Below are 21,720 nucleotides of genomic sequence, written 5' to 3'. Positions count from 1 at the left end.
AAAGCCCGGTCCTCTGCTCTTCTTTTGTCAGCCCTTCTCTCATGAGCTCATCTTCTCTCACTTGCCTTTAACTATCTGCTCTGTATAAAAATGGGTCTCAGTTTCACAACTCAAGCTGTCAATTTCTCACTTCCATGACTAGCATTACTGGAGAGCACCAAGAATAAATGTTTGTATTATTAATGACTGCCCCCAGTGATGCAAGGAAATCTGCCCTCCAACCCAGTTAATTCCTATGTTCCTCGCAAAACTGTCAGGGCCAACTCTGTAAGAAGTTATCAGTGCTCTTCTGTGAGGCTGCATTGTGAGATTTCTGGGCTTGTGAAGAGTTAGGGACTCAAGGGGGCAGAAACAAAGGCTGTAAGATGAAAGACATGGGATGGCTCTGGCCAAAGGAACTTTGTCCATATAACAGTTCTGCCACAGTTTTTTCTCAGGACTAGTTTCAAAGTCTCAGGATGCTACAGAAGTTCGTTTTTCTTTTCATTTCTTCTTTTCCTTTTGTTTTATTTCAGAGGGGGAAGTAGGTTAGTAACCTCCACATTGCCTCTTCATTGAGAACTACATAATGCTGTAGATTAAAATGGAAAACCAGTCACTTTCAGAAGGGCAATATCATGCAATAAGCCTGCAGCAAATTATACCTTGGTGTTACATGAAGGAAGTTGACAGAACAACACTTTCTTTCCCTTCTCAAAATGAATGTAGAAAGTACACTGTAACCTTTACCAGCATATGATGTCTATAACTAACATGAAGGAAAGTCAGAACTTTTTTTTCTCCCCTTGGCTTTTTTTTTCTTTCAACAGACACATTGCTTTGCTGATAAGAAAGCTAAGAAAGTGAGTAGGTAGAAATATACAGCTCATTCAACTAAATGAAAATTAATGTAATACAGACAACACAGTGCAGGCTGCTTGATTTTGTTACATTTAACTTAAAGACTACCAGGCCCTGACAAACATCCTTGAAATGTAAATTCAACATTCAAAACCCACAAGTCACACTAAGAGCACTGGGAAACAGGAGAAATATACACTGGACAGATGCAGGCAGTCCCAAGGCTCGGTGATCTTTTACAGCTAGAAGGTCAAGGCAGTTATTTCACAGTGATTTGTAGGAAAAGAAAAACAAATTGAAAAGAGGGCATTCAGGTATATATGAGATAATTGACATGGCAAAAATAACCCCCAAAGTGAGCATTTACTAGGCAATTTAGGTTAAAATGGTATAAAAGGCAGATTGTTTGGGCCAGCACATCCGCCTTTCTTGCACTTAAAGATAATTTGTAGATGAAGAAACTGCTTTCTTTAAAAAAAGAAAGAAAGAAAAAGAAAATCCTCCTCCACAAAGCCTCCTTTCCCACAGCCTTCTCCCAAACAGATTATGTTGCTAGGTAAACATAAGCTACCAACAATTTCTGTACCAGTATATATAGCAAATTACACTTGAGAGGAAGCTTGCGAGCTTATGAAACAGATGGTAGATTTGTGTCGTGGCCCGAGAAACAATTGTGTTTTGGTAAAATGAGCCACTGCAAGTCTCCCTGACATTTTCCTAGCCTAATCGACATTGACTTTTCATGTCACGAAGTTGCATGAAAGAGCGGGATCATGTAGAAAAGCAGATAAGCATCAGAAGCAATGGCAAAGAGGATGCCCTTTTAGAGTTGGAATCATCAGTTTTAAACTTTGCGTTTAAATATACGATAACAGCAAAAAATAAACCAACACAGCTCCTAATGTATCACTCAGACCTGCCATCTGGGCTGAAGTCAAATTTAATAAGCCCAACGACATCAACTCTGCTTCTCCAACACTATAACTAATCTTAGAAAGGCTGGTTAAACAATCAAGGGCAGGAACGCGATGGTATAATCTTCTGTGAACTAGATGTAACCGGAAAATATATCCATGCTTATTTAGATTTTATAAAAAGAAATTTCAGAGACTTGAGGTCCTTACAGCTCACATTTCTCATCCAAACTAAACTGTTATTTGTTTAATAAGCAACTGGTTCACAACTGGACTTCAACTGTCCCACCACATCCTGGAACAAAGTGTTGAATCACACTCAGATCTACACTGACATCTGCAGGTAATTGAAACAGGACTTCTGTGAATTCGTTTCTCGACTCGGGAGTCTCAAACCATTCGCCACAGTAGTGTGCGAAACCATAAAACTTAAATACCCTGGATTACACAAAATATTTCTTTAAAAAATACTATCAATGTTTAAGTACTTTCACAGACTAAAATATTGCATATAGCATATGAGTTCCATCACATAGAAAACCCCACAAACGCATAGCTGTCTCTGCCTGGCGTAATTATGGTGTTTTTATTTTCACTTTAAACGTTTTTTTTCTATTTTTCATATATTCTCCAATGAGCATATGGTACTTTTACAATATGTTATGGCAAGGTTGCTACCTAAATTTTAACCTCAAACTTTCTGTTGTCCCTATCAGTTTATATTCACATTAATCAAAACTTCAACAAAATCCGGCAGAATATTGTTTTATTGTAATAACTGCTGCCATGCAGCACACTTATTTATATAGGCTATCAAAACTCCTAAACATTCACAAGATAGGGAGTAGATTCAAGCTGCTTTAGTCTAATACATGCGATTTTTCTATAGTGCCTTTCCACTGAGCAAAATTTTAAAGTAACATTTATTGGATCGATCTATAATTACAGTTCTAGAAAAAAATGGAATCTGCTACCAAGAGACTCCTTCTACAATGACTGTCTGGGGGAAGCCTGTTTTTCTGGGCTTGTAAAAATCAAGTAACTCACTCAACTTCTGAGGTAAAAGTCAACACAGAAGGAAGGCTTTATTCTATATGTTGAAAATTAGATGTAATCGAAAAATCCATCAAGGATTTCTAGTGGTAGGAGAAAAAGGGGCAATTTCTTAAGGGCTCATTAACAAATTTAATCAACAAGCACTCATAAACATGCTGTCTTCCAATTTACAAATGTGCTACATTTCAAACATTTATTGTTTTATTTTATGTATTTATTTATGTTGGTGCCTACAATGCATTTTCTTGAAGAGACAAAATTATGCTGGTTAGAGTGCCAATTTGATTCACAAAAGTAAAGCTAAAATACTGTAGGTTTGCAACGAAACGGCAGGAAGCAGTTTTAGCAATAAGATAAATGTTGGAATGACTTTAACAATAAATTATTTTTCAGTTTTCTTATTTTGGTGCATGAGAAAATAATTATAGAAAGATAAGAAAGCAGGCCATTTTAAAGCACTTCAGATGCTAACATCCAATTTATCATGTAAATTTGCAACTTTTCTTATTTTTGATCTAGGCACACATTTTATGAGCATGGGCCGTGCTGAAGGTTTTACTTTAGCTAGCATGTGGAAATTAGACGGAAATTAGGGAGAAAAAAATAGGAGAGAGAGTTTGCCATGGAAAGTGGGCAAGAACTGAAAGAGAAGCAGGGAGCGAGAACTATAGAAAACATAGATTTAGATTCAATTCCTTGCCTCCACGTTACTCATTCATTCATTCAACTATTAAGTGGTAGCTCTCATTGGTGAGTATAAGTACTCTGTAATTTGTTTGTTCGTTGATTTGACAAATGTTAATTGAGCATTTACTTTGTGCATGGAGCTGGGGATACCAGTGTGAACAAGATAGTCTGGTCACTATTCTTATACATTTGGTAACTAGTATGGAAGACAGACATTAAACAAACACTATAATTACAAGTCAGATAAGTGCCATAAAAGGTGAAGCCCAGGGAGATCAAGGAATGCCTAAACGGGAGAACTTAACCTAAGCTGGCATTGCTCCTCCTCTCCAAATAATCCAGATGGTCAAGTTGACTGTGTATTTTAAAGATATTTGCATCTCTTACTATGTGTGAAGTTGACTATCTTTTCATACACTTAAGGATCATTTGTATACTTTCTTCTGTGAACTATGTATTCATGTTTTTGCCCATTTTCCTCCTGAGACTTTTTAGCCTTTTTTCTTTAGATTTTAAAAGTTCTTTATATGTTTGGGATATTGGCCCTTTATTTAGTATATGCATTTATAAGTATTTAGGTACCTCTCGGTTTCATCTTTTTTTTTTTTTTTTTTTTTTTTTTGAGATGTAGTCTTGCTCTGTCACCAGTCTGGAGTGCTCTCGGCTTACTGCAACCTCTGGCTCCTGGGATCAAGTGATTCTTTTGTCTCAGCCTCCCAAGTAGCTGGGACTACAGGCGTCCGCCACCACACCTGGCTAATTTTTTATATTTTTAGTAGAGATGGGGTTTCACCGTGTTAGCCAGGATGGTCTCCATCTCCTGACCTCGAGATCCATCTGCCTTGGCCTCCCAAAGTGTTAGGATTACAGGTGTGAGCCACCGTACCTAGCCTTCATCATCTTTCTTTTGACTTTGCCTATCTGATTTTTACCATGCAAAAAAAGGCTTTTACTTTAATTTTTATGTACTTGAAAATACTCATCATTTTATGGCATATGGATTTGGAGTCATATTTAAAAAGGCTTTCCCCACACCCAGATTATAAAGAAATTAATCCACGTTTTCTTCTAGTGCCTACATGGTTTTTTAAAAAAAATATTTGGACCAGCTGGTACATATATGGTTTTTTTTTTTATTTTATATGATAAGCTCCATTTGGAGCTTATTCTAGGGTACAATGTGAAGTATGGGACCAAATTACCTTTTTATCCAAATGGCTATCCAGTTATGCCAATAGAATTTCTTTAAAAAGTCCATCTTTGCCCCAATAATTTGGATATACCACGTTTATTAAAGATTACATTTTCATATATACTTGGGTCTATTTCTGGACTTTCTGCTTTGTTTTGTCAGTCTATTTAGACACGAGACCAATAATGGTAACAGGTTATAACACATTGATTAATTTTAAAAAAGAATTTGAAGTGACATGAAAAAAGAAGGGATTCAGCTTCCTTTACAGAAGAATGGATAGCTAATAAATGTGGAAGGAACAACAGAATTTGGAAAACATAGTGGCCTTTGTAGCCACTATGTTAAAAACTGATTCAGATAGGGATCATAATGAATGCTAAAACTATCAGATGAAAATTGCTGGGGAACAGAACATTTACACGGTCATACTTTAAAGATATTAATTGAATATTAATTACAAAGGAGGAGAATGTGCCTTTACGATGGAGAAATCTGGATTACACTACTTTGGCCAAGTGATCAAACTTGGCAATAGGACAAATTGACATTGTATACCTCCTGACGAGATGCAATGGAAACCACCTATGTGGTATCCTTGCCAAAAATGTTTAACCTGAATATATTCATGAGGGAACAATGTGACAAATCCAAATTATAGGCCATGATACAAGATAACTGGCCTAAAGTCTTTGAAATGAATATTTCATGAAAAATGAAAAAAGTGGGAAACTTTTATATGAAAGACTACTAGAGATATGACAAGTACATGAATTTGTATGACCTTTGATCCTGAATTTGGGATCCTTGATTGAAATAAACAAACAAACAAACAAAAGTTCTAAATGACATTATTGGGGCAATCGGGAAATTTGAATATGGGCTATGAATAAAATAATATTATTCTGTCAAAACTTTCTTGGGTGTGTTAACAAAATTGTGATTATGTAGGTAAACATCCTTGTTTTTAGGCAATACAGGCTGAAGAAGTATCTTGATATCTCCAAATTAATGTCAAATGGTTCATAAAATATGTATATATATATGTATGTGCTATGTAGCGTTATATATATGTATACACACAGAGAGAGAACAAATGTGGCAAAATGTTAACAAGTGTTTAATCTTCATGAAGGGTATATGGGTTTCTATTGTACTATTCTTTCAACTTTTCTGTAGGTTTGACTCTTTTAAAATAAAAAGTTGCAGGAAACAAAATCAATGTACAAAAATCATTAGCATTTCTATATGATGGCCAATAATGATCTAGCCATGAAAGAAAAGAAGGCAATCCCATTTACAATAGTTACAAAAATAAAATATGTAGGAATAATTTCAAACAAAGAGGTGAAAGATCTCTACAAGGAAAGCTACAAACACCGATAAAAGAAATTGAAGATGACATAGACAAATGGAAAAAAAAAAAACCCATGCTCATGGGTTAGAAGAATTAATCTAGTTAAAATGACCACATTGCCCAAAGCTAGCTATAGATTCGATGCAGTCCTTATCAAAATACCAACATAATTCTTCACAGAATTAGAAAAAACAATCCTAAAATTCATACAAAACAAAAAAAAGAGCCCAAGTAGCCAAAACAATCCTGAGCAAAAAGAAAGCTGGAAGCATCACACATTACCTGACTTGAAAATATATTGCAAGGCTATCATAACCAAAACAGCATGGTGTTGGTAAAAAAAACAGACACATATACCAATGGAACAGCATAGGGAACTCAGAAGTAAAGCCACATACACAGTCAACTGATTTTTGACAAAGCCAGCAAGAACTTACCTGAGGAAAGGACACTTTCTTCAACAGTGCTGGGAAAAATGAATAACCATATGCAGAATGAAATTGGACCCCTATCTCTTACCATATACAAAAATCAACTCAAAATGGATTAAACATAAGACTTGAAACTATAAAAACACTACAAGAAAACCTATGGAAAACTCTCCTGGACATTGATCTAGACAAAAAATTTATGACTAAGACCTCAAACGCACGGGCAACAAAAACAAAAATAGGCAAATTAAACTAAAAATCTTCTGCACAGTGAAAGAAACAATCAATAGAGTGAAGAAACAACCTGTTGAATGTGAGAAAATATTGTGAACTATTCATCTAATGGGGACTTAATAACCAGAATATACCAAGAACTCAGATAATAGGAAAACAACAAATATTCCCACTAAAAAATGGGAAAAGGACATGAACAGACATTTCTTAAAAGAAAACATACAAACAGCCAACAGGTATATGAAAAAATACTCTACATCACTAATCATCAGATAAATGCAGATCAAAATCACAATGAGATATCATCTTACCCCAGTCAGAATGGCTACTACTAAAAAGACAAAAAATAAGAGATGTTGGTGAGGATGCAGAGAAAAGGAACTCTTTTTTTTTTTTTTTTTTTTTTGAGACGGAGTCTTGCTCTGTCACCCAGGCTGGAGTGCGGTGGTGAGATCTGAGCTCGCTGCAACCTCCACCTCCTGGGTTCAGGTGATTCTCCTACCTCAGCCTCCTCAGTAGCTGGGACTACAGGTATGTGCCACCACGCCTGGCTAATTTTTGTATTTTTAGTAGAGACAGGGTTTCACCATATTGGCCAGGCTGGTCTCGAACTCCTGACCTCATGATCCACCTGCCTAGGCCTCCCAAAGTGCTGGGATTACAGGCATAGCCACCACGCCCGGCCAGGAACTCTTATACATTGTTGGTGGGAATGTAAACTAGTATAGCCACTATGGAAAACAGTATGGAGATTTCTCAAAAAACTAAAAATAGAATTACCATTTGATCTAGCAGTCCCATGTATCTACCCAAAGGAAAAGAAATCAATATATCAAAGGGATACCTGCACTCCTATGTTTACTGCAACACTATTCACAATAGCAAAGATATGGAATCAACCTAAATGTCCATCAACAGATGAATGGATAAAGAAAATGTGGTACATATACACAATTGAATACTATATGGTTATACAAAAGAATGAAATCGTGTCATTTTCAGCAACATCGATGGAACTGGAAGTCGTATCTTAAGTGAAATAAGCCAGGCACAAAAAGACAAATATTGAATGTTCTCACTTATATGTGGGAGCTAAAAAACTTGATCATATGGAGATAGAGAGTGGACAGACAGATAACAGAGACTGGGAAGGGTGAGTTGGGAGTAGGGAGGAGGATGAAAAAAAGTGGGTTAAAGGGTACAAATATACAGTAAGACAGAAGGAATAAATAAGGTGTTTGACAGCACATTAGGTTGACTATACTTAACAAAAATATATTGTACTTGGGTTATGGACACCCTAAATACTATACATGTTACATTATATACATGTAACAAAATTTCACATATACCCCATCAACTTGTACAAAAAAAATTTTTTAATTATGAACTTCCATTTCTTTTTTTTTCATTTCTATTTTTAGTTTAGTCTCCATACAGACTGTCAAAAAATGCCGATGCCAACTATATTTCAAGCCATCATGGCGGGGTATTGGGAAAAGTTTTCAATTAGCAATAATCACTCCTTAGACAAACCTCATTGGCTATGATGTTGCCACTGCACAAAACGGAACTTTTATTTCTTTAGAGTGGAAAAAAATTACAAAATTTTCAGTTTAATTTGGAATTCACTATCAAACATAATAAATACATATACCTTTTGACCTAGTAATTCCACCTCTAGGAATTTATCTGACATATGTTCAATGTTATTCATTGCAGCATTGTTAGATAATAGCAAAAGACTGGAAGCAATATGTTTCCTTCAATAGGAGGCTGCAAAATGAAATAGAATAAAAAACAAAGAAGCTCTTTGTAGACTAATATGAAGTCATTTCCAAGATACAGTGTTAGGTTAAAAAAAAAAAAAAAAGGTAAGGTACATAACAATACCTATAGTATTGTATTTGATAGAATAAATGGCCCCAGCTCTTCCCCTCCCTAAGCCCATACACCCTGCAATGTGACTTTGCAGCTCCTCACATTCCTTGAATCCAGGCTAGCTAGCCTGTGGGTTGCTTTGGTCGACAGAATAAGACAGTAGTTATGTTGTGCCAGAACCAAGTCTAGGCCTCCAGAGGCCTTCTGTGCTTCTGTTCTTGTGGAGTCCTGACACTACGATGAGAACAAGCCCAGACTAGACTGCTTATGGGTAAGAGACCTCATGAAGTAGAGCTGAACAAGACCAGCTGAAGCCATTCTAGACCAACCAATCCCCAACTGACCCATCAACTAACCAGCCACAATGATCTGAGCCTGGCCCTGAATAGTAAATACTCCCAGCTTACCCATAGGCTCATGAGAAAAAAACGAATAATTGTTTTAAGCCGCTTAGGTTTTTGAGGGGAAAAGGAGAGGGAGGTCATGTAGTAATCGCTCATACAAACATGCTACCATTTGTGTAAAATTTCAGAAAAAAAAAGACTATATAGATGGATTTGTTTACATATGCAAACTTTCTCCGTAAGGATGCACAAGAAACTGAAAACACAATTGCTCTAGGGGAAAGGAGCTATGGCAGCTAGGGGATGAAAGTGGGAGGCAGACGTTTTGTACCTTTTGAATTCTGAAGCACATTAATGTACTGCCAATGGATGAATGAATAAAACCTGTTCCTTTTTACTCAAATCTTTTCAGAACCCCTAAATTATCCCTGGGATCAGGGGAAAGGGAACTCTCAAATCCTATTGATGAGATTATAAATTGGTACAATCTTGATGGGGTGGTGGTAGGGCTTTAAGCAATGCCTATAACAATATGTAAATATATATGCAATGTACACACTATCTCTGTTAGAACCTGCCAGAAGCTGGTAACACTGGTTGCTTCTGAGAAAGGATCTGATGGAACTGGAGGTCAAGGGTTAAGAGGAAAACTGAGTTTTCCCTATATGTCCTTTTTATTTGCTATTTCATTTTTTTACATTGAACTTGTCTTACCTTTCCAAAAAGAAAATAATAAAACACACATGCCGTCTGACCCAACAATTTATCACTTCTAAGAATCTCTCCTGAAGAAATACATACAGAAGCAGACAAATTTAAATGAATAACAACATTTACTTGTGTATACTAATAAATTATAAAGAACCTCAATGATCATTTGAGGGTTAAATTATGGAATGTTCATACAATTGCTAAAAATGAACCCATAAACCATCACCTACCTCAGTGCAGAGCATTCGAGAATTTTTGAAGCGCCCTCTAACGCCCACTTCCAGTCATCCACTCTATGAATGATCACAAACGCAATCAACCCAAGTAACCATCACCCAGGTCCACAGAAAACATTCCAGAACTCTTGAGGTGCCCCACAATACCTACTTCCAGTCATTCACTCTATGAATGCTGAAAAAGTGAACCTAAGCAAACATCAGTCAGGTCACATAGAACATTCCAAAACTGTTGAGGCGCCCCCAAATGACCACTTCTAGTCATTCACTCTATGAATGATCACAAACTGAATCAACCCAAGTAACCATCACCCAGGTCCATAGAGAACATTCCAGAACTCTTGAGTTGCTCCCTACTGCTCATTTTCAGCCATTTACTCTGCAGGAATTATCACAAATGAATAAACCCATGTAACCATCACCCAGGTCACACAGAACATTCCCCCAGAATATCTAGTTTGTGATAATTCATCAACCTGTACACTTTTTTGTATATACATTACATTTCAATAAAAAATTTAAAATATGCATGTGCATCTATTACAAATATGTTCACCTATGTATAGAAAAAGATAACTAGGGCCAGGCGTGGTGGCTCACACCTGTAATCCCAGCACTGTGGACTTTGGGAGGCTGAGGCGGGAGGATCACAAGGTCAGGAGTTCAAGACCAGCCTGGCCAACATGGTGAAACCCCGTCTCTACTAAAAATACAAAAATTAGCCGAGCACAGTGGCAGGCGCCTGTAATCCCAGCTACTCGGGAGGCAGGAGAATCACTTGAAGCTGGGCGGCAGGGGTTGTGGTGAGCCGAGATCACGCCACTGCACTCCAGCCTGGGCGACAGAGTGAGGCACTATCTCAAAAAAAGAAAAAAAAAAAAAGAAAAAAGAAAGAAAAGAAAAGAAAAAGATAATTAGGTACACAAATCAAACTATTACATTATAGATGAAAAGGCTGGAGGGGGAGTATTTTTTACTTTGCATACTTCTATGAGGTTTCAACTTCTTATAATAAGCTTTTCTCCTCCATAATTCAAAAATAAATACAAATGAATAAAGATGACAAAACAAAGAAATTAAACCACTGTTATGAGATGTTAATTTTGTCTCTGAGGTAGAAATACACATGATGAAGATTACAAATTCTAGAATTCTTAACCCCTCACCTACAACAGCCACAGCCCCTCTTCCCTTCTTCCTCCCCACAACCCACAGGTCTCTGAGGGAGATGGATGCTCAGAGGGCAGATTCAAAGCGCTAGGGCTCTCACCCCAGACTACTTCAGTAGTCATCAGGGGAACTAGACTAAAAATTCCTTTTGGCCAAAGAAGGCAGGCCTCAGTGATCCAGACTAGAAGCTTCTTTCTCTGAGGGCTGCATGCTGACAGTAGCTCTGGAGTTCTAACCACTTTTTTAGTCAGAAGAGATAGGTAAGCAAACCAGGCCTGAAGTGCTCTTTAGCCCCACTTTACCTCAGCCACACTCCAGTTCCCCCTAGAAGCTGAAGGAGAGAGGTTCCTGATCTCTCTTACCACACCTCACAGAAGAAGAAAAGTGCAGAATAGGCTGGGCGCGATGGCTCACGCCTGTAATCCCAGCACTTTGGGAGGCCGAGGGAGGGAGATCACCTGAGGTGAAGAGTTCGAGACCAGCCTGGCTAACATGGTGAAACCCTGTCTCTACTAAAAATACAAAAAATCAGCCGGGCGTGGTGGCGGGTGCTTGTAATCCCAGCTACTCAGGAGGCTGAGGCAGGAGAATTGCTTGAACCCGGGAGGCGGAGGTTGCAGTGAGCCGAGACGGCGCCGCTGCACTCCAGCCCGGGCAACAAGAAAGAAACTCCGAAAAAAAAAAAAAAAAAAAAAAGAAAGAGAAAAGAAAAGGGAAAGGAAAAGTGCAGAATCCCAAAAAAGAGGAAATCTATAAAGAACCCGGCAAGAGCATTCCACACAGATTCCACAGCTTCTAACTTCTTCATACAGACAGTTCCACACACCACTGTGACCCAATACTTTCCTGGATCAAAGTAATTATGTATATTTTAAGATTTGGGTCATATCTGGCTATGGATCATTCGTACTATCATTTACTCAAGATGTATTTAAATTATGTCACTTTTCCTTTACTATACGACTTGCCAAGTTTACTATAATAAAAAGCTTCCTATCACTATAATAAATGGAACATCAGTATCACATGCCACAAACAGAAGGTACATATTAGGTATATATTAATAAAGATTACCAAAGGGTGGCACTCCTTGACAGACTCCTCGTGCAAGTTTTCCTCGGGAATGTCTGGAAGACAAGAAGCTTCACCCTCCTCCTAGAGGTGAGAGTGTGTGGTTAACACTTCCCCGGAGATTTACTTTCAGCTTCTCCTATAGGTTCATTCCCTAGTGATTTTCTTTCAGCTTCTCCTATAGGTTAACACTCCCTGTGGTTTTCTTTCAGCTCCCTCTATAGGTGAGAGTGACTTTCTTTTACTCCCTCTATAGGTTAGAGCGTGGGGTTACCTTGTTCAACAAAATTTTATTGAGTGACTATTCTGTTTCAGATAGGATAACGTGGGGTTACTTAGTTTAACAAAATTTTATTGAGTGACTGTTCTATTTCAGATAGGACAGCGTGGGGTTACTTAGTTCAACAAAATTTTATTGAGTGACTGTTCTATTTCAGATAGGATAGTGTGGGGTTACTTAGTTCAACAAAATTTTATTAAGTGACTGTTCTATTTCCGATAGGATAGCAAGGGGTTACTTAGTTCAACAGAATTTTATTGAGTGACTATTCCATTTCGGACAGGATGCTAGCTGCTGAGGATACAGAAGGAAAACGGGAGAGTTTGTATTATGATTGAGCAAGGGTTGGGAAAGAAAAGAAGGGAAAAAAGGAAGTTGGCAGATGGACATAGACTATAACATACCCTCCTGTCTCCATCTCCTAAGCCCCCGCTTATTTAAGCCACTGCAATTCAACTTTGGCTCCTTCAACCTCACTAACAGTACACTAATGAGAGCCTCCAGAGGATCTTCTAATTTTAAGATCTAATGGGAAAATTTCAGTCCTCATTTCAATTGACTCTGTAGACCACTCCCTCCTTATGGTTCACTGATATTGTTAGCTGCTTCATCTAGGCCATCCCTTATCTTCAGTCGGCCTCTTTTTTTTTTTTTTTTTTTTTTTTTTTGAGATAGAGTCTCACTCTGTCGCCAGGCTGGAGTGAGGTGGCACAATCTTGGCTCACTGCAACCTCTGCCTCCCGGGTTCAAGCAATTCTCCTGCCTCAGCCTCCTGAGTAGCTGGGACTACAGGCGCACACCACCACGCCAAGCTAATCTTTGTATTTTTATTTTTTTTTATTTATTTTTTATTTATTTATTTTATTTATTTTTTATTTTTTATTTTTTTTTTGAGACGGAGTCTCGCTCTGCCGCCCAGGCTGGAGTGCAGTGGCCAGATCTCAGCTCACTGCAAGCTCCGCCTCCCGGGTTCACGCCATTCTCCTGCCTCAGCCTCCCGAGTAGTTGGGACTACAGGCGCCCGCCACCGCGCCCGGCTAGTTTTTTGTATTTTTTAGTAGAGACGGGGTTTCACCGTGTTAGCCAGGATGGTCTCGATCTCCTGACCTCGTGATCCGCCCGTCTTGGCCTCCCAAAGTGCTGGGATTACAGGCTTGAGCCACCGCGCCCGGCCAATCTTTGTATTTTTAATAGAGACAGGGTTTCACCATGTTGGCCAGGATGGTCTCGATCTCTTGACCTCGTGATCCGTCAGCTCTTAAATGCTGATGATTGTCAGGATTTTGTCCCTAACCTTCTTGTCTGGATGATCTCCCTGTTTACATCTACAGCTATAACTTCCACCTACATAAGCTAAAGACTCCCAAATCCCCAAAGAACAAGTAAGGTCTGTTTTCCTCTCCAGCCTCATCTCCTATATTAGCAAATTACTAGCATTTCTGTAATGGTGCTTTAGTGCTCTTCTCACCTGTATCTTATTTCACTCTACCTAACTCCTTGACTCATGCCAAGTTTGTTCTTCAAGATTCAGCCTTAGTGTTCCCTCTTCTGGGAAGCATTGGGGGAGGGGGGGAGTTCGCCCTTGATGCTCCCCAACACACTCTATCAGTGCTTCCAGTAATCAGTTTACCTGACTATTCTGCTCTACTGCTCTCCTTGAAGGCATGCTTTTATTTTATTTTATTTTTTGAGACGGAGTCTCACTCTGTTGCCCAGGCTGGAGTGCAGTGGCATGATCTTGGCTCACTGCAACCTCCGCCTCCTGGGTTCCAACAATTCTCCTGCCTCAGCCTCCTGAGTAGCTGGGACTACAGGGGCATGCCACCACACCGAGCTAATTTTTGTATTTTTAGTAGTGACAGGGTTTTGCCATGTTGGCCAGGCTGGTCCCAAACTCCTGACCTCAGGTGATCCACCTACCTTGGCCTCCCAAAGTGCTGGGATTACAGGCATGAGACACTGTGCCCGGCCAAAGGCATGAAATTAATCTGCATTTACAGTTCACAGCACAGGGCTCAATAAATATTTGTTAAATTGATGAATGTAAGAAATTCCCAAGCTGTGAACAGTCAAGCACAGAAGATAAGGAGCTTGTGGTGGTTGGGGTGGGTGTGAACCAGGGATATTTAAAACTTGAGGACTTAGATCCTCTTTCCTTCCTTCCATCCAGGCAGCCAAGACTGGCAGACCATCAGGGTCAGAGCCAAGGAGATGGATGGGGCTGAGGAGGCAGGCTGGGTAGCCAGCTGGCAGGGTAGGAAATTGGTTACACACAGGAGAAAGGAGTAATTACACTGAGATAAACACTGGAATAAACCCTGTGGTATTGAATTGGAATCAGAGGTATAGTTTGAACTCAGAGGTATTGTTTGAACTAAACAAATATAGATGTGTATATACATTTACATGGCATATATACACGTGTGTTTTTCTCTGTGCTCTGAGGCCTTTAAACAATGATGCCCCAATAGCAATAATATACCTAGTTCCCCAACTTGATTTTTAAACACTGTTCTCTATTAAAAGGAATCAAGGGGCTACTTAGAGTAATGGCTGATCCCAGTGGCTGGGGCAAGGAAAGTATGAATCTGGGACATCTGGAGTCAGAAAAGTAAAAAACTGCTCAGAAACTGATAGGGATTTGTCCAAAGGACACAGGGATGAGTTGGAGGGGCCCTCATTTTCCAAATCTGAGGCAACTTGAATATCAAAACAATCATGGTAATGAATTAAAACTCACTAACTAAAGCGGGAGTCCATGAGTCCACACTGATGCAAAGTGGCGGAGGAGAGTGTGTTCTTCTTTACAGTAGAATGTCAACTAACAAATTAATGATGGAATTAGAGCCAGCATTAGGTAGTCATCATGATACTATCAGGCAGCCATCATAATACCATCAGACAAGAAAGATCAATGAATGCCAAAACTAGGGGGGTCAAAGTTTAATGAGGAAACAGGATATTTGTAGTCTCCAAGTACACAAAATACTTTAATTTCAATGGGAAAAAAGACAATAGACACCACCTTATCCAAGGGATCAAGGTTATCACTAGTAACAGGACAAAGTAACACCATGTGCCTCCTCCAGAAGAAACAGGGGTCTCTCCCCTACTGATGTAGTCTGAATAAAATCTGTCTTGCTAACTATGTCTGGTATTGTTCCTCCTTGACAAGGGCAAGAAGATATATCTCAGAAACAGAATGAAGTCACGCTGAAGAATTACATGCAAGGAATGAAAGTAAGCAACAAGTCAAGGTTAACTCCTGGGTTCTTGGCTTGAGTAGCTGAGTGGGTGAGGGTGTCGATTACTAAGTCTCCTCCTCCTCTAGAAGAAAAAAAACCGATCTCTTCCCTTTTGCCAAAAACGGCATTATCACAACTATAGGCAAAAACTGAATGGGTCTGTAGATTAGAGGCAGTTTAAAAAAATCTATTTAAAAAAATAGATAGATACAGGGTCTTGCTGTGTTGCCCAGGCTGGTCTCAAACTCATGGACTTAAGCGATCCTCTCACCTCAGCCTCCCAAAATGCTGGGATTACATGTGCGAGCCACTAATAAATGGCAGTTTTGTGTCAGTTAATTTTCTGATTTTGATAGTTACAATGTGGTTATGTAGAATGTCTTTGTCTTTAAGAAATTTACGCTGAAGCATGTAAGGGCAATGGGGCATTGTAACTACAATTCATTCTCAGATGATTCAGAAAAAAAATGTGTGTGTGTGTGTATATATATATACACATCCCCCCCACACAGAGAGACACCGGGAGAAGCAGAATGATAGTGCATATATAGGAGAGAGACAGACAGACAAAGCAAATGTGATTAAATGTTAACAACTGAGGAAACTGGGTGAAGGATATATAGGAGTTATTTGAGCTACTCTTGCAAATTTTTTGTAAGTTTGAAATAATTTCAAATTTCAAAATGTAAAGTTGTTTTTCTTTTTGTTTGTTTTTTTGAGAGAGTCTTGCTCTGTCACCCAGGCTGGAGTGCAGTGGTGCGATCTCAGCTCACTGCAACCTCTGCCTTCCAGTTTCAAGCGTCAGCCTCCCAAGTAGCTGGGATTACAGGCGCATGCCACCATACCCAGCTAATTTTTGTAATTTTAGTAGACGAGGATTTGCCACGTTGCCCAGGCTGGTCTCAAACTCCTGGCCTGAAGCAATCCACCCGCTTTGGCCTCCCCAAGTGCTGGGATTGCATGTGTGAGCCACTGCGCCCGGCCCAAAATGTATTTTAAAATAAAGTAGTTCATGTATTTCTTAAAAACTGAAGATAGGGCCAGGCGTGGTGGCTCGCGCCTGTAATCCCAGCACCTTGGGAGGCCGAGGCAGGTAGATCACCTGAGGTCAGGAGTTTGAGACCAGCCTGGCCAATATGATAAAACCCCATCTCTACTAAAAAATACAAAAACTAGCCAAGCGTAGTGGCAGGGGCCTGTACTCCCAGCTACTCAGGAGGCTGAAGCAGGAAGAATTGCTTGAATCCAGGAGGCAGAGGTTGCAGTGGGCCAAGATTGTGCCACTGCGCTCCAGCCTGGGCAACAAGAGCAAAACTTTGCCTCAAAAAGAAATAAAAATAAAAAAGAAACTGAAGATAAAACTTAATAATCTGAATCATACATAAAAGGCTTTTTGCCTGTTTTTGTTTTTTGTTTTTTGTTTATTTTAAGACGGAGTCTCGCTCTGTCACCAGGCTGGAGTGTAGTGGCACAATCTTGACTCACTGCAACCTCAGCCTCCTGGATTCAAGCGATTCTCCTGCCTCAGCCTCCTGAGTAGCTAGGACTACAGGTGCACGCCACCATGCCCAGCTAATTTTTGTATTTTTAGTAGAGACGGGGTTTCACCATGTTGGCCAGGATGGTCTTGATCTCTTGACCTCACGATCTGCTCACCTCGGCCTCCCAAAGTGCTGGGATTACAGACGTGAGCCACCGTGCCCGGACCTTTTTGTCTGTTTATTCACCCCAATCTTGTTCTAAAAATAATTTATAGAGGCTTATCAATATGTAAAAAATTTAACAAGATAAACTAAATTGAAAACGAGGAAGAAAGATGTATGACCCTGGCAAGAACCTTCTAAATTGTCAAATTCTACAAAATACTCCTGAAAATTTGATTATGTGGAGAGGTTTCACTTCGTTTTGGCAAACAGCCCCAACTTCAACATAGCTATTAGTTCTTTTGTGTTTCTGATATCCTTTTATTCAAAGCTTGACCTGCAATTAGACACAGAGAATAAACTATTGGGATATAAGGGCAGAAAATGATTATTAATAAGAACAAAGGACAGATTTTTAAAACATTAGTAAATTTTATGCATGTATACACACTTTATTTATTCTAAGATATACACAAGACCAGCATTTCACAAAACTTCCTATTATTCCAAAAGCAGTAATCATGAAACAGTGATTATATAAGTCAATCAAGCAAAAAACATTATAGGGTTCCATCATATCATCTCTTATACCTGTTTTCAAATAGAAGCCTGAAATAAATGATATATATTAGAATAGGAAGAGAGAATTTTACTTTATAACAATCACTTTTCAAATATTAGACTTTATATAAAAATAAAGGGGTCTTATCAACAAAGTTCATCTGTGAGTTAGCATATCTCTTTATTTCAAAACAATCCCTGCAAAAACTTAACTTTCCAGTTCATTTAAACAACAAAAACTAAAAATGAAGCTTGGTTTAAATAATAAAGTGAATCATCTTGTCTCCTAGTTCTCACACCATTGGAACAATTTCCATTTCCTGACCTAATTCTATCCCACCATTGAATTTCAAAAATTAATGTAAGTACCATCATATTTCAGTTATTTCTTAACAGTGTTAAGTTCAAGTCTAAAAATGATGGCCAAGTGTCCCTTTAAGGCAAAGAAGACAGTAGGTGGATAAATCTCCTGAAAGACAAAACCATCTATTATCATTATAGAGGCAGAACATTTTGACATGATCCTTTACAAACAGAATAGATACACTGCATACCATCGAAGAATTTTTTCTTTATAATGGCATACTAGGGGACAAGCTTCATAATAGATATATTTGTTACGTTTGAAGAAGTAGACTTTTCCCAGATGAGAGCAATACAAGAAATAAAGCCATTAATGGCTGTTATGGTTACAATTTAAAATAAAGGACACATCAGATGCTATAATAGAACTACTGCACGCTAAGTGATACTCTCTTGTAATTGAAAGAGAATGGGTTTCCCTTCAAGCCATATGCTATTACTAGTCTCTGAGTGCCTTCAAAGCACATAATCTTCCTTTAAAATCCAAGGATCTTTGCCTTCAAAAGACACAAATGCAGTAGTTTTCATTTCTTACATTCACTTTAAAATGGATTATGATGATTCCAGCAGGCAAATCTGCATATTAAATATAGACAACCCAACCACAATATCTGAACATTAAAAGAAATCTATCACGACAGACATTTTACCTAGTTATAAATAACGTAACAATAGATTACACTCAGGTTTCTTAAACAGCTCACTCAGGAGTTTCCTCTTTTAAAAATTAAATAACTTATGGTACCTCACACTTATAGCATGTACACAGTTCACAGCTGAAACAGCTTCTTAAAAGCAGAACGCACAATCACATTGACTTCTTCAGCTCCTAAAAGCTTCTTTGTAGATATTAAACTGCCCTCACTACAAGGCAGTATGAACAAGAACTGGATTCTGATTCTGGCGGCAACACAATAACTATAAGGCAGTATGAACAAGAACTGGATTCTGATTCTGGCGGCAACACAATGAACTGAAACACCATTCACCACATGACAAAACAAACAAATCCAATGACAAAAAGGAATCGGAAAAAAAGCAGCAACACAAACAGTATGTGGCATTCATACACATAAGGCCCCTCTTCCACCATACCTTATATACATCCCTTATAGCATGACAATGTACCCCAAGGCACCTGAGGCCTCATAATGCCACCCGAGACACTGACAGCTCCATGGACGCTTTTGTACACAGTGGTTTGTGTGTAAATAACTATTCATTCATTTGTAGATGCTCCACACATCTGGTCAAGGCAGGAATTTCTTCTCCTTGATAACACCACCTAGAAATATCAACAATATTTTATATATTCCTTAGGGCAACAGGTTTGAGGAGAAATATATCAACTGTGGTAGCAAAGTCATAAGAACCTGTGGTGACTAATCCAAGCATCCTGTAAGTCCGTTTACATTCTCAGCACTAAAATCAATGCTCACTTCACACACCCCAACAGCAAAGAAGCAATAAGGGTAATGAAAGCAACTACGTATTTCTTCCCCTCTGTGAGAAATGGCATAAGCGGCTCAAACAGGAAAGGGAAACAAAATAATGTACTTTAAGCTGATGCAGAAAAATAAAAATTTAATATAATTAAAAGCAATTTATATATTATCATGAAATAGAGATTTGAAACTATGTAGTCAACAAAGAACAAAAAAAAAAATCTCTCAAGCAAGAGAATTTCTGATCAAATCTGTCGTATCACTGCTGCGGAAAAGAACCATTAAAGGCAATACGTATCAGTGCCTTTCTTAAATGTATAAACTCAAAATAGGTGTTGAGGCACTAAGGAAAAAAAATTCCTCTAAGCAATCAAAAATGAGCAGTTGAGATTTAATCACTAAATCCAAAATGAGATCAGCAAAACCAGATTATTAGCTAAGGTCATTAGGCTCATTAAATTGAACTTTGGAGAAGAGAGATGCCAAAGAGTAATAATAGCATCAGAATGGGTGAAATCTGTAAAACTTTAATCCTCATTATGGATCAAAGTTCTCTGCGTTCCCCACTAAACATTTTATGTAGGAAACAGCAGTTAAAACGTTGAATCAGAAATGGTTAAGTCACTTGGGTGAGAGATCATCCATCAAGATGAACGAAGAGCATGAATTGGAGCATGCTACTGGAGACTCTGTGGTAGCGCTGCCTTTAGCCAGTGGGTCTGAGGATAAGCCACTGCTGCTACTACTGCCATCCAAAACATCTGAACTGAAGACAAAGCAAAAAGAATTATAAGCAAATGCAACTATCAGGGTAAACGTAACATGCAATGACACAGTTTCAAGAGCTCACAAATCAGTAGATCACTTGTAAATAATAAAAAAGCATAAAGCCACAGCAATGAACTACATAATATACTACATTATAAAGCCACAAAAATCCAAAGTAAGACTCTTCGAGGTCCTGTATCATTTGATTGTCCCCCCGGAGGCACCAGACCATCCAACCTACAATAAATGTTCCTCTTGACATGCCATGGTTTTTGGGAGGGAGGTTCCTTCACTTCACTTCAGCTCAAGAAATTTCTATCCTTATGTTTATCTTTTTATCTTCCCATCAGGCTTGAAGCAAGAGGAGTAGTTACTTACTGAGGTAACCATACTCGGACTATCAGAGGTGTTCGATCAAATACACTGCCTCATAGTTCCTCTACTCTAAAACAAAGTCTTTCAACTCCCTTAGAGTTGATCACTTCCCCACTCCCAAAGGGCCTTCAATTCAAACACATTTTTAAATGATTTCCCCCTCCAATTCTATGCCATTTATAATTCCTTACACTGTTTCCTTTCTTCTTGCTTTCAAAACCCAAAGGTCTATTTCTAGAAGAGTCCCTTTCTTTGATCCCTTTAGTTATTCTCCAGTTAAGCTTCTACAATGAATAATCTACACTCATGGTCTCAGTACCCATTGTCTGTTGCCTCTTTATCCTGACAACTGGCACCTGTTCCTATCGTTCCAGTAAAACTCCAGAGCTGGACATCAAGAACCTCTATACCCAGCCCAGGGATTCCTTCCCTATCCAGCCCAGGGGCTCACTGTTCCCAACCATCAACCTGGCCTGACTCATGAATCTGGCTCCATACTTCAGCAGGGAAATGAGAGCTTTTACAGTCTGGCATCAAGCTGCCTTTCTGGCTTTGATTTCCATCAATCCAATAATAAGATCTATGCTTTATATTTGCCCTGAATTCAATCATTCACTTATTCTAATACTTACTGAGTGCCTGCCAAGTGCAGGAAGCACACTAGATATTAGAAATACAACAGTGTTTAAAACAGACGTGGTCCCAGCCCTCATTGAATTTACAGTATTGTGCAGGAGACAGACATTCAAATAACCATGCTAATAAATATGTAATTATAATTTGCAATAAAAGTGATAAAGGAAAGATACAAGGGGCTATGAGAATATACAACATGGGTAACCTAATCTAACTCGGAGGAATGAGAAAAGGTTCCCCAGAGATGATATTTGCTATCATCTGAAGGATGAGCAGGCAT

At 38.7% G+C, this 21,720-nt stretch overlaps 2 protein-coding genes and 1 non-coding gene across 17 annotated transcripts in view; all 3 read right to left on the bottom strand.

Moving 5' to 3' along the window:
* LOC105481414 (placenta enriched 1) overlaps positions 1-12,192 on the bottom strand; it is a 201,278-nt gene extending 189,086 nt beyond the window's left edge. The window contains exon 1 of the mRNA XM_011741003.3: positions 12,128-12,192. The gene's annotated coding sequence lies outside the window, so the exon portion shown is untranslated. The remainder of the gene's footprint in view (positions 1-12,127) is intronic.
* LOC112426602 (U4 spliceosomal RNA) lies at positions 8,141-8,281 on the bottom strand. Its single transcript, XR_003017978.2, has one exon. It is a non-coding gene; the product is annotated as a U4 spliceosomal RNA (small nuclear RNA).
* A 5,527-nt stretch (positions 12,193-17,719) lies between the features above and the next one.
* Positions 17,720-21,720, bottom strand: part of PABIR2 (PABIR family member 2) — a 28,248-nt gene continuing 24,247 nt past the window's right edge. For 7 of the 15 annotated variants that reach the window (XM_011740997.3, XM_024792729.2, XM_011741000.3 and 4 more), the window contains one exon: positions 17,720-19,501. In XM_011740997.3, the coding sequence (XP_011739299.1) occupies positions 19,432-19,501 (70 nt within the window). In that variant the 3' untranslated portion in view covers positions 17,720-19,431. Of the gene's footprint in view, positions 20,428-21,720 lie in introns of all 15 variants that reach the window. The other 8 variants (XM_011740992.3, XM_011740991.3, XM_011740990.3 and 5 more) reach the window with 3 other exon arrangements.

This window comes from Macaca nemestrina, chromosome X (assembly GCF_043159975.1).
Source record: "Macaca nemestrina isolate mMacNem1 chromosome X, mMacNem.hap1, whole genome shotgun sequence".
NCBI lineage: Eukaryota > Metazoa > Chordata > Mammalia > Primates > Cercopithecidae > Macaca > Macaca nemestrina.
The sequence above is the reverse complement of the archived record's forward strand: the minus strand, read 5'-3'. Positions and strand labels throughout refer to the sequence as shown.